The sequence below is a fragment of the Phasianus colchicus genome, chromosome 8 (genome assembly GCF_987193195.1).
Source record: "Phasianus colchicus chromosome 8, bPhaCol1.hap1.1, whole genome shotgun sequence".
In the NCBI taxonomy this organism is placed as follows: Eukaryota; Metazoa; Chordata; class Aves; order Galliformes; family Phasianidae; genus Phasianus; species Phasianus colchicus.
The window spans coordinates 769,321-781,987 of NC_143443.1; the positions used below are offsets into that span (position 1 = coordinate 769,321).

At 44.8% G+C, this 12,667-nt stretch overlaps 1 protein-coding gene and 1 pseudogene across 5 annotated transcripts in view; one reads left to right on the forward strand and one right to left on the reverse strand.

Annotated features, from left to right (window-relative positions):
• Positions 1–12,667, forward strand: part of LOC149916939 (uncharacterized) — a 31,731-nt gene that overhangs the window by 9,386 nt on the left and 9,678 nt on the right. For 4 of the 5 annotated variants that reach the window (XM_090144651.1, XM_090144652.1, XM_090144653.1 and 1 more), the window contains exon 2: positions 9,691–12,664. Coding sequence is in view for 1 of the 5 variants with exons in the window: in XM_090144656.1 (XP_090000782.1) it covers positions 12,581–12,664 (84 nt within the window). In the remaining 4 variants the exon portion in view is untranslated. The remainder of the gene's footprint in view (positions 1–9,690; positions 12,665–12,667) is intronic. The other variant, XM_090144656.1, reaches the window with a different exon arrangement.
• LOC116238203 (T cell receptor gamma variable 9-like) lies at positions 6,152–6,811 on the reverse strand (annotated as a pseudogene).

Below are 12,667 nucleotides of genomic sequence, written 5' to 3' on the forward strand. Positions count from 1 at the left end.
CAGCTGGGAGCACGTAGAGTTGGGGAGCAAGCATTCAAGTAAGTTTATAAAAAGCACATCTTCATATGTGGTAGATAAAAAGGAGTAAATCTCCAATGCAAATAGGCCTCCTTGGGATTTTGCAGTACCCAAAACAGGTAAATTGTATTTCCAGGGGGTTAAGAGTCTCTTATTTGTGGAGCAGACAACAGGGGAGGCATGATGACATGTTTCTTAGAAGTACTTGGGATTTGCAAGAATATTGTTTTGCATTCACGCATGTTGTTCTTTTCATGGGCCTCCTTTCCTAGGAGATCACAATGGCTGGACCAGAAAATCAATGCCGTGTCAGCTTTCCTCAAGAATCAGTCAATTTCTGCCATGGCTAGGCAGAGCATGCCAATGGAGCAGTTGAGTTTCCAGTACTGATGTGTTAATCCTTAAGGCAGTGAAGAGTTTTGCCCTTAGAAAAGGCGGATGTGTGTTTGAAGACTGGAGTGCTAATAATGGCACCAGCTTCAAAAGGAGCGGGCATTAACCACATGCATCAGAATCTGTTTGTGACTGACATGCTGGAAAGGATCTCCATGGAGAAGGATCCCAGGCTCCTGGAGGACAGCAGGTTGACCATGAGCCTGCAGTGTGCCCTGTGGCCAAGAGGGCCAATGGGATCCTGGGGTGGATTAAAAAGAGCGTGGCCAGCAGGTTGAGGGATGTGATCCTTGCTTTCTGCCCTGATGACCCCACATCTTGAGTGCTGTGTTCTCTTCTGGGCTTCTCAGTTCAAGAAAAGCAGGGAACTTCTAGAGAATACAGTGGTGGGCCACAAAGGTGATTAGGGGAATGAAGCATCTGCCTTATGAGGAAAGGCTGAAAGACCTGGGACTATTCTGCCTGGAGGAGACTGAGAGGGGATCTTATCAACGTTTGTAAATATCTTAAGGGCAGGAGTCAAATAGGTGGGCCAGGCTCCTTTCAGTGTTGCCCAGCAACAGGACAAGGGGCAAGATGTGCTACAAACTGGAACACAGGTGGTTCCATCTGAACTTGAGAAAAAACTTCTTTTCTTTGAGGGTGACAGAGCAAAGGAACTGGCTGCACAGAGAGGGTGGGGAGTGTCCTCTGGAGACATTCAGGATCTTCTTGGACTCTTTCCTGTGTTACATGCTCAAGGGAATCTGCTTTAGCAGGGAGGATGGACTGGATGATCTCCAGAGGCCCCTTCCAGCCCTTTATTGTTTGTGATTCTCTGCATCCGTGCAGTATTTGCTCTGGGTAGCAGCTGATAGCAGATGGAGTGAGAAGGCTTGGAGGAATGAGGCAGTAACAATCCTCTGGTTCAGACTGAAGTTGAAGTTGAGTGGTTGAAGGAGTTTTGTGGCTTGATGGTCTCTGAGCATCTATCACAGTGTGCGTCCCATAGGCACAGTAGTATGTAGCAGCATCACCTGGACTTACATCATTTATTATAAGAATGGACAGTTTCTGACTAGAAACTTCATCAACCATGTACTTGTTTCCTTGAAAGCCATTTTCAACTGCAGTTTTCCCTCCTGCAAATAGTAGCCTCTCTGGAGGTTTATTCTCCTTTTGATACCAGTGTATGACGGTGTTATCAAAATGTCCAAACAGGTCTCCAAAATGACATTGCATTCCTTGTGACTTGCTGATGGATAGGGGGCTCTGAATGGGAACTTTCCATGCAAATTCATCTAGGAAAAAGGGAAAAAAAAAAAGGAGAAATTGTTATTCAGTGAAAATCAGGGATTTGGAAAGATATCTTTGAACTCATCCATGGGTTTCTGTGAGGAAAAGGAAGCTTTAAAAAGCAGAATGTACAAGATCAAGTGGTTGTGGTCGTAAGAGCTGCCAGCAGCAGCATGTTTGCTGCTTCCACTTTGCTGCTGTTGAGGAGCAGAATGAATGGGGCCTTGGATGGAGACAGCACCAAGTGGTGAAGTTCTGTGGGGGAAAAAAAACAAACAAACAAGAAAAAGAAAGATAAAAGTGAGAAGTAATAATGTTACTCAGTGGCAGCATTCCACTTGGGTAGATATCTGTTATGTCACCCATGGGAGCCTGTGAGGAAGAAGCTGAAGGACTTACAAGACCAGGCAGTTGCAACCATCAGAGCTGCCAGCAGCAGCAGCATGTCTGCTGCTCCTGCTCAGCTGCTGTTGAGACTGAGAGATGTGTGAGTGGGGCCCCATGTGGGAGGAGAAGTCTCCAGCGATGTTTTTCCTGTGCATAATTTTTCTCTGCTGAAGAGCCAATAGGTATCAGCTTCCAGCAACGGGCAGCAGCACCATGAGCATGTGCCCTGCCTCTGATTTGGAGTGTGGGAGGAAATTCACAGCCACAGGATTTCAGTTCTGAGCCTCAGAAGAAATGCAAACACTTCTTGGAGAGAAAGCCTGGAAAACAAAAGCAGAAAGACATGTGGCAATGTGGTATTAAGCACATATTGCTAAGAGAATTGGGCAACTGGCCCTCTTTCTAGTAAATACCAACAGCAAAAGCTGATTCATTTTATGTCAGGACAGGCAGGTGGGTGGCTTCAGTGCATAAGCAGGGAGGAGAGAAGGATGGAACAGACTTGAAGGAGAAGGGAGAGAGATGCATGCACACAATCACTCCATGCAGCCAGGGCAATCTGCTGTGTGGGCAACCTCAGTTAGTTACAATCACATTTGCACTAGGGATTGTATGGAGAGATCATGAGACTAAAACCCTGTGGCCAAAATCTACGACGGCAGATGAAATGTGTATCAGTCCATTACTATTCTTCTGCCCACAGAGCAGAAATCTGCCCGGTACCTGATTCTGGATTAATACAATTGGCGCATGGTAGTAATGGATCTCACACAACTCATGTCTAAATGACAGCTACTGTCTCAGTTTTGTCCTGAAGCTTTCTAACACAGCAAGTCTCCCGGAAGGCATAATTACAAATGAAACTTTGTGCTATCTGTTGCAAGAAGAGCCGTGTACTGGGCAGATTCCTTTCAGACCACATGGCTTGCCAGGTTAAGACTATCACCAAATAGTTTTGTCAATGAAGAAACAGTCAGCCATGGACTTTGCAGATAGCTTCAGAATCCTTCATTTGAGAGAAGTAGATATCCAAATCCTCAGAGAGATTTAGATGGAATTGCTTCTGGCTGAGCAGCTCATCCACACCATGGGAGCTGATCTGGTTTATTCCAAATGATTTGTGGTTGAGCTGCTGGGGAAGTATTTGTTGAGGTGATTGTTTGGCATCTGCCACAGTGAGGGTAGGCACAATAGTAAGTAGCAGCATCATTCAAAATTACATTTCTTATGGTAAGTGTGCAAAGTTTCTGTTTAGGAATAGTTTGAATCATGTATCTGTGCCTTTGGAAACTCTCATCTGCTACTACTGTCTGTGATGAAAAGTAGATCATCCTGACTGGAGCTTTATTCTCCTGTTGATACCAGTAGATGATGGTGTTATCAAAATTTCCAGAGAAGTCCTTAAAATGACACTTCAGATCTGTATTTCCTTGTGACTTGGTGATGGATACAGGGCTCCGTATGTGCGTTTCCTGTGCATGTCCACCTAGAATTAGAAAAAGAAAAAAAGAAAAAGAAAAGCAGAAGAGGAGAAATTGTTATTCATTGGCAGCAATCTACTTGGGAAGACATCTGTTAGGGCACAATCCATGGTTGCCTATGAGAAAAATAAGCTGAAGCACTTACAAGACCATGCAGTTGCAACCATCAGAGCTGCCAGCAGCAGTATGTTTGCTGCTCCTGCTCAGCTGCTGTTGAGACTCAGGGATGTGTGAGTGGGGCCCCAGATGGGGACACACCGAGTGGGAGGAGAAGTCTCCAGTGATGTTTCTTTCTGTGCCTAATAACATGGGGCTGCAGTAACATATCACCTTGGGATCAGAGTAAGTCCAGCAAGCATTCATTCTGTTTGATGAGAAGTTTATCACCACATCTGCTTTTCAGAGAAATGCAAGAGCTATTGCTCAAGCCAAGGACTTGAATTTGCATAAGAGCTACTGAGAAAGGACTGCACATCGAGCAGGAGCAGTGTTCCAAGCCACACAAAAACGCCCCTGTCCAAATTTGTGTGGGTGAAGTTCCAGACGCTGTAGTGGAATATCTCACAGGATATTGGGCATGTGTATTATGTTCAAATTCAGTACACAGGTTTTGGAGCTAAGTGGCAAATGCCAGCGTTCCTAGCATGTTAAAAAAAGGTGAAATATAAAGGATGGCAGCAGAAAAAAATATGAAGGAGGATCTAGAAGATCATGTATTTTCTTTCATTGTTTCACGTGTACCTTCTTTCAAGTGAGAGCCTCCAGGTGATAGAGATATATTTCTCTGCATGCTCCATGGATTTTAATAAAGAAGGGAAATCTACAACTACTCGTTGTCCGCAGGCACAGTCTGTGCTCACTGTCAGGTGAGTGCTCTGAGTACAGTCAGTTCTTTGCCATAACTGCAAAGTCACCTATTTTTATCCTTAAGTGACTAAGACTGTTCAGTTTCTGCATGTTACAGGTATGCATAAGTACAGAAAAAATATTCTGGAATCAGTTAAGATAATTCATTTAGCATTTGCTACGTTAATCTATTGCTTTTGCTCTCATGCTGCAGAAAATCACCAAAGAAAGGTGGCATAAAGAAGTATCTGCATCTGCCAGGAGTTGAGAGCTTGAGTTTCAGAGTGCCAAATGCCTTTTTGTACAGCTTACCTTTGCGCATCTAATGCTGTGAAGCCTTGGCAATCCAATATGCACAGTAATAAGTACCGATATCCCTCCAGGTTGCTTTCTTTATTGTCAGAACATTGTTGGAAGGATTTTTCTGAGGTTGAAACTTCACTCTATTGTTGTAATCGAAGATAGGTGAGGATCCAGACATGTACAGTACCCTCTTGCGTGGCTTCCCGGAAAGCTGCCTGTACCAGTGCACAAGGTTTTCATTACTCAGCTGACATGTCATGGTGACTGAGCTGCCTTCCAACAGCCCACGCTGTAGGCCAGGAACCACCAAGCTAGGAGCAGGGACTGTGTTCTCCATGCACAGGGTGGAGAGGAGAAAGGAAACAGCAGTTATGGGACAAAAATGAAGTCACAACGAGTAAGGGAAGCAACAGCATGCTGTCTGCAAGAGTGAAATGTAGAGCTGAGGTAGCGGCAAAGGTGTTATAAAGCCATGCAGGTGGAGAAAGCATCAGTAGCTGGGAGGAGGAAATGACTCATGGCTCATCCAATGGAAGGTCTTCAGCTCATTGTCAGGGAGTGCGTATTTGTGTGCGGGAAATTCACTGGCAAATGAAACCCCATCAGTAACACTGTAGAGAGGACCTAAAATATTCAATCCAGTAACTGTTCTGTGTGCACCTATCCATCATTTCCATTTAATCTTACCCATAAATCTTGTTAAGTAAACATGTAGAAAGCAGGGTTGTTCAGTTGTGCCCTTCCCCAGGTCACTCTACTCTCCTCAGTCTCCCAGGGCTGTCCAAGAAGCATCTTTCATCAGCCCTTCATAGAAAGTGCTGCCTGCTTTTATGGCACAAATTGACTAGTTTATGGTGAACTCCTGACTTCTTCATGCTTGGGACAACTCCATGGGCCCTGGTGCAGCTGTCTGCACCAACCCTGTACTCTGTTTGTCACCACAAACAGCTCCCATCCCACCGCATGCTCTTTCCTGAGAATTGTTTCCCCTTCTCTGACTAAGAGAGTGAATCTGCTCTGGATCTTCTCCAGGTCTTTGTCGACTGCAGCATGCACTACAAACCTCATTGCAGGGCTTGTATTGTAAACTCCTACTGTCATTTTCTTTGTGAGAGATCCATCGTTTTGTATTGTTTTTTTTACTGTTGCCATGCCTGTGGTGAATATGAGAAAAGAAAGGTAAGCACACAGTTTTCTTTCTTGAAGACACCTTTACTGATACTAGTTTTATTATTAGTCCACTAAGAGTGTTGAAGTTTTAAATAAAAAAGTGTCTTCCAAGTCCAGACAGCAGGAAGAACCAGCAGAAATATTGGTTTCAGCTCATCCACCAGACTGAGCCTGGAGGAATTTAGGCAGTGAACATTAGATAGAGGATAGCTGTCACTGGGGAGCAGTAACAAAGGACTCAGGTTGCACAGAAGAGTCACATGGACAGTGAGTTGTGATCATGATTGCCACATAAGTGTCTTGGCTTTCGTCTTGGAATTCCTTCCTCTGCTTAAGCTTGTGGGGATGTCATGAAGGCTGAGAGATGGGGGCAGGAAGGCAGCTGTGGCTCTTGGCACTTGTATGAAAGTGTGCCGCTCAGGTTGCAGCCAGCTTTCCATAAGGGCTGCCTGCAGGCTGCTCCCGCTGTAAGACTCCCAGTAGGCACAGTAGTAGGTACCTTCATCTCCATCCTATATGCTGTTAACTGAGAGAGTGCAGATTTTATCCTCATTTTTATAGGACAAATATTTGTTCCTATAGGATTCCGAATCATAGAAAACTTGTGATTTTGCTGTCACAGAAAGGAGCCATTAAGGAGCTCTGGTAGGCAGTTGTTGGTACCAGTGGATGTAGGCAGCCTGGAAGTTAGCTATGCCCTCGACTTTGCACTCAATATTCACAGTTCTGGATTTCGTTCTGGTAACAGATGGTGGACTCTGTTGCAGCAGCACTTGTGCATGTCCATGTATCAGAAGGAGAGAAAAGGCAGCAGGCACTGCCAGCTTGCTGCCCACAGGTGTATGCAAGTGGAGCCTCCACGGAGAGGGGAATGGATGCAACCAGGCTTCAGCCAGGGCCAGAAGTGGCAGCAGCAGCAGCATTCTTCTCATGGTGCCTGCTTGCCTGTGCCCCAGAGAAAGCCCCCAGCTCTGTGGTAGGGACAGGGGCTGTGCCTGAGGGCAGGATGTGACTCACTAGCGGCCACCCAAAGAGGGACATTGCGCAGCCAGCAGGTGATGCTGTGAGAAAGCAGCACAACAGAGGGACCTTATAGTCTGGGCCAAATGGTACAAGAAACACAAATGTTTTAGAGCCCACATAGGATTTGCAGATGCAGAGGGAAGGTGAGGCCATTCCCACAAGTCTTTTGGCATTCTAGGGTGTGGTTCAGGAAGCAGAGCATATCTTTGTGCAGGTTCCCTATGGCTATCTGCTGCTCCACATCACAGATGGCACAGATGGCACAGTAGTAGGTAGCAGCATCTTGTGCAGTGACTCTGCCCACTGTCAGGGTGCACTGGGATTTGGTGAGGTCCTTCTTGATGCTGAATTTCCCCTCACTGGACTCATTCGCAAGGAACAGCCTGGTTGCCATGTAGGCAATGCGCTTGGGAGCTGCCCCAGGCCTCTTGCGTTATCAGTCAATGAACAGAACAATATCCAAGGGAGTCTCTAGAGCAAGGTCTAGATCCCACCAGTTGCAAGAGTTCTGTTTCTAATACAAAGCATGAGAAATGTGCTTGCTAGAATATTTACCTCCACATTAGGACAACAGCTGATCGTTTTCTGATGAAGCGCTTGCCATCCAGAACCTTTAGATTTTTGTAAACCTTGCTGTTGGTTTCCTGCCTTAATGGCAAAACAAACAGTCAGAAGTGAAAGCCCAGTTCTGTTGGGAAAAATGCATGTGGTTTGGTGAGGGGGGTAAAATATGTAAGTTTAATTTATAGCTGTCCAAAGAGCTGGAAGATGAACAAGAGTGCTGTGCTTGCCTTGGTCCTGCCCATTGCTGCTTCAGGGCATACAGGCACCAGGAGCTTGGAGGAAGTGGGATTGCTGTAATGTAGGTTCAGATTTTCCTTCCTGCTCCGTCTGGAATGTGCAGACAAACTCAGGGTAAACCTGGAGTTCTTGCTATTCCAAGTCTTAACAATATCCATCTTCTGACACAAAGAGTGTTACCTGGAAGAGTAAGTAACTTCACTGTTAGTAGCCCTTTCTGGTAAATCATGCTGGGGCTGTTAATCAAGATCGTGTCCTGATCTTGAAATAAGCCAAACCTGTCATTTCTACTTCAAGATTGTTACTGTTCCATTTTGGGAATTGCTAAATATAAATTATCACAGAAACATATAAGAAATTGTCCTACATGGAGAAGTTGGATTGCAGTTCTGACGGATGTCTGAAAGTTTCCTTTCTCTTGACAAAACCTTTGACATAACTTCAGAAACTCTGCTGAGAGTGTACATTTAAGTATACCGCATTTCTGTAATTCTCCTGTTTGAGCTTGAGTTTTACCTGATAAATATATAACAGCTTAGCAGCACCTCCTAGCTGCTCATGAGCAGCATGACACAGCTTACATCACCCAGGAGCCCAAGGAGGAAGAGTCTGTGGCTGAGAAAGGAAGGGCAAAAAGCTCTGTGTCATGCATGGGGAGCTACTTCTCATTAATTCTCCTGAGGACTGTGCTTATATCCATTTTCTCTGGAGTAACAAGAGAGAGCTGCAGCAAACAGGGCTGCGTGGCTCCTATGATGGCCCCTCAGAAAGCACAGACTGTATTTCCTGTTGCCTCCCCGGATCTTCAGCTGAAGATAGTCTGAGGAGGGCTTTAAGATGGAATTTTTTCATCCTGTAACAATTCCCCAGGCTTGAATGTGCCTTCTCATCATTCAAGATTTTGTGTCCTGAGGTGAAACTTGAAAATCATTCGAGATGCAAACTCAGTGACTTAATTCTTTATGCCCTTCTATCTCCTAGCCTCTTTCCATACCACTTCTTCCTTCCTTGTTCTCTTTCTCTTGGACAACACTAGCTCCCTATCAAGTATTTCCTAGACATTTTTTGTTTCGTAACACCATCCTTAATTCTATATAAAAGGCAAAGACCCTAAGTCTGGCAGTCAGTGTGGGCAGCCCCCCAACCACCTCTCAGAAGATTGGCTGAACGGGAGGAGCTGGGAGGGAATGAAATCAGGATAGTCATCTTAAAGTGGCCAAAGGGCTATTCTATACCATATGACATCATACAGAAGGACAGTTTTGAAGGGCAAGTGAGTTGTTCTTCTTGCTCTTTTCCACTGCTCAGGGAGCTAGCTGGGCATTCTTTGGTGGGTAGTGAGCAATGGCTTGTGCTCACTTGTTATATACATTTGTATATATATAGTTGTAACTATAACTCTTTGTATACACATAGTCATAACTCTTTTCCTTTTCTCTATCTTAGTAAATAGTTTTATCTCAAGCCACGAGTTCTACTTTGTGGTGTTTGTTTTTTTTTTTTTTTTCCAATTCTCTCCCCCATCCCACTGGGAAGGGCTGGGGCTTAGTCACAGGCTTTGTTAAACCCCTATGCTGTGTTTGGAAAGTGATGAGGGAGAGAAGTGATGAGGAGACAGCAGCTAGAGACATGCCCCTGTGCTCGGACATCAGTGCCTTGCTGGGTCTGGAAGCCTGATGTGCCTCTGCTGTGGCTGCTCCTCAGGAACAGAAGCAGTGCTCCCAGCAATAAGTACTCTGGGACTGAAACAGCAAGAGGAGGCAGGCTCCTAAAGCCTCTGTTACAAATACGTAATTTACCAGCTGTTGATGCTTCAGGCCTCTTTGAAAGTTTCAGGTTTTGACAGTGAGAGAAAGGGGACACACAGCCCATACAAGTGCTGAGAGGGGAACGTGACATACCATGTCATCATGGCATGAAACCTGTGGAGTACATGAAACCTATATAAGCACATCCCTACACCCACTCTTTACCTCTTTTACTGTTTTCACAGAATCACAGAATGGCCAGGGTTGGAAGTGACCTCAAGGATTGTGAATCTCCAACCCCCCTGCCACATGCACCACCTCCACATTTAATGCCAGACCAGGCTCCATCCAATCTGGCCTTGAACACCTCCCAGGGATGGACAAGGCATCCACAACCTCTCTGGGCAGCTGTTCCAGCATCTCGCCACTCTCTCTATGAAGAACTTCCCCCTGACATCCAACCTAAATCTTCCCTCCCTCAACTTCAAACCATTTCTCCTCATCCTGCTGTTATCTACCCTTTCAAAGAGTTGATTCCCCTCCTGTTTGTAGGCTCCCTTTAGGTACTGGAAGGCTGCAATGAGGTCACCCCGTAACCTTCTTTTCTCCAGGCTGAACAAGCCCAGCTCCCTCAGCCCATGTTTGTAGGGGAGGTGCTCCAGCCCCCTGATCATCTTTGTGGCTCTCCTCTGGACCGCCTCCAACAGCTCCCTGTCTTTATTGTACTGGGGGCTCTTGTGCTCTCAGGAAGGCATCCTTGAAGAGAGCTTAAAGTTTGCTCTTCCAAAGTTCAGGGTCCTGACGCCACTCTTCGCCAAGCCCACATCCCTCAAGATCATGAACTCAACCAGGGCTGAGTTTTGAGGACTTTGCTTAGGAGGAAAGATGCAGGATTTTTGGAGTCTCAAGAGCCAGGGTCAGGGAATTGAGCACAGTCCCCTGCAAGGAACTGGCTTGTTGGCTGCAGGCACTCAGCATGAAAAGACTGCTAATGTTCATTTAGTTCTAGTGTTTTAGCTGAAAGTCAAATACCACAGCACTGCAAATGCAGACAAACAACATCCCAGTGAAACCAGAGCTAAGCACAGGTAAGTGAACTGAGAGAGATGGAGGCAGAGGATCATAGAATCATAGAATGGCTTGAGTTGGAAAGGACCTCGAGGATCACCAAGTTCCAACCCCCCTGCCACAGGCAGGGCCACCAACCTCCATATTTAATACTAGACCAGGCTGCCCACAGGAGTAGATATGTAAGAAAATTGTGAGGGATGTTGGCTTAATAGGATCAAAGTAGTGCCAAGGAGTTAGAACATGAGACCACTTAAAGGTTTTTAAATCTTCTCATTTTTAGTAATTTAGCTGTTTATTTAAACACAGATGAACTATAAACTTGCTTTAAGCAGAGGTAGCATAAAAAAATTACTTTCTTCTCTTAGCTCAACATTGTCTTTTTGAATTGAATCAGCTGAATATCTCATTACATGGTGCAGATTTCCCATGAGCAGCTGCTTCAGTTTGATCTATATTGTAAGTTTTAACATGCGTGAAACACAAAGATGTGTTGCAGCAATGAGTTAGAGAACAGCTCTGTAATGTGCTGCTCTATCTTCATCTGCCAGCATGCTGAAGTAGCCAGTTACTGTGTACATAAGACTCATTTCATTTGCCCTGTGTCTGCAGCTGTGAGCCAACTTTAGATAATGAGAGGTCATTGCAAAAAAAAATTGTATCTGAAGACTGAATCAAATGGTACCCATTAAATACAAATTCTAGTGCCTACCACCCTCTGCTGTGAGTAAAGGAGTAAACTTTTTGAGCAGCTGTGTAATGAGCGCGGGTGTATGCTGAGAATTCCTATAGCATGCTGACATTTTCAAGCAGAACAATAGTGCACCAATCCCTTTTATTTTGAAGAGTACTTTTCTAAATGGACAGGAATATGATCATTCCTGCACCAGAAGATACTCAAAGACTCAGAATTTTTATAGCTTCTCCAGTAAAACATTTATCATACATAGACTTTATTTTAAGTATTCTGAATCCCTGTGAATGACTACAGGCAGTTTCTACTTTCAGTTATTTCTCCAAAGATCTGTGGGGTCACAGCATTTTGTCAGGTCTAGGGTCAGTCCGATTTTGGCCACTGAGAGAATTTTGTATCACCTTCACATTCAGCAATGTTATTTTGACACACAGATTATTCTTCAAGATTACATGGTTGTGATGGTTTCTTGTTTTGTTTTTCTTTCTTTTTTTTTTTTTTTTCATTCACTGATACACAGCTTCCTTCCATTGCAGCTCAACATGTTTAAATTAAAGAAACAAACAAAACTTGTATATAAAATCTGTCCTGAAATGTACATAGTACAGGAAGTTTGAAAAACACTCACCTCCTCCTTTGAAGAATGTATCTTGGAAATTTAATAATCTAAACTTACAAAGACACTGTTCCAGGGTTTTTATGTCCTGTTATGTGCTGTGCTAGGAACGGTCCACCTACCAACCGCACAGGCACAATTAGACACGGTTAGTCTGTGCCACAGCAAGCTGAGTGGCACAGCAGCACCAAAAGGGAGAGACTCCAGTTTGTTTTCTGCTCTAAAGCCATGCTCGGGATATATCCGGGACTTTTTTGCTTGTTATTAGCTACAAAGAGGCAGTGCTTTATTCCAGAAGAGCCACCCAGCTTCAAGTTGGGCCTGCTTTTCTGACAGCATCTGGAGAACCTTTGAACCCTGGGCTATTAGGACCAACAGTACCCAGCAGTGTAGATGCATGCCTTGCTTGAATGCATGGCAGATGGTGGCCTTGCACAATGGTACTTCAGCACACACCCACCAGGATGGAGGAGGTTGATGCTCTTTGGCACATGTAAGTCTCTGACTCCTGCAGACCTTATTTCCAATGGCTACATGCTGCTTTGCTCTTCTCTGCATTGCATTTATTGTCTGTGGCTAGGCAGAAGTCCTGTCTGTGCACGGAGTAGTACTTTCATTATTTTCTAAGCATTTTCTTTCAGCAAAGTTTCTGTTAACTGCTTCTAAGCACACTGTGCTATGTAGCACAGTTCCCTTTGGATTGATTTCAGCTTTGCTAGAATAATGTTAATTATGAAGTCTCCCTTCTGATTTACAGGAGGAAGTATTTGGAAAGTGCTGTGGTGTTCCCCATGTGATTCTAATGGGTCAGAGTGAAGACATCCATACAAGAGTAACACAGGTG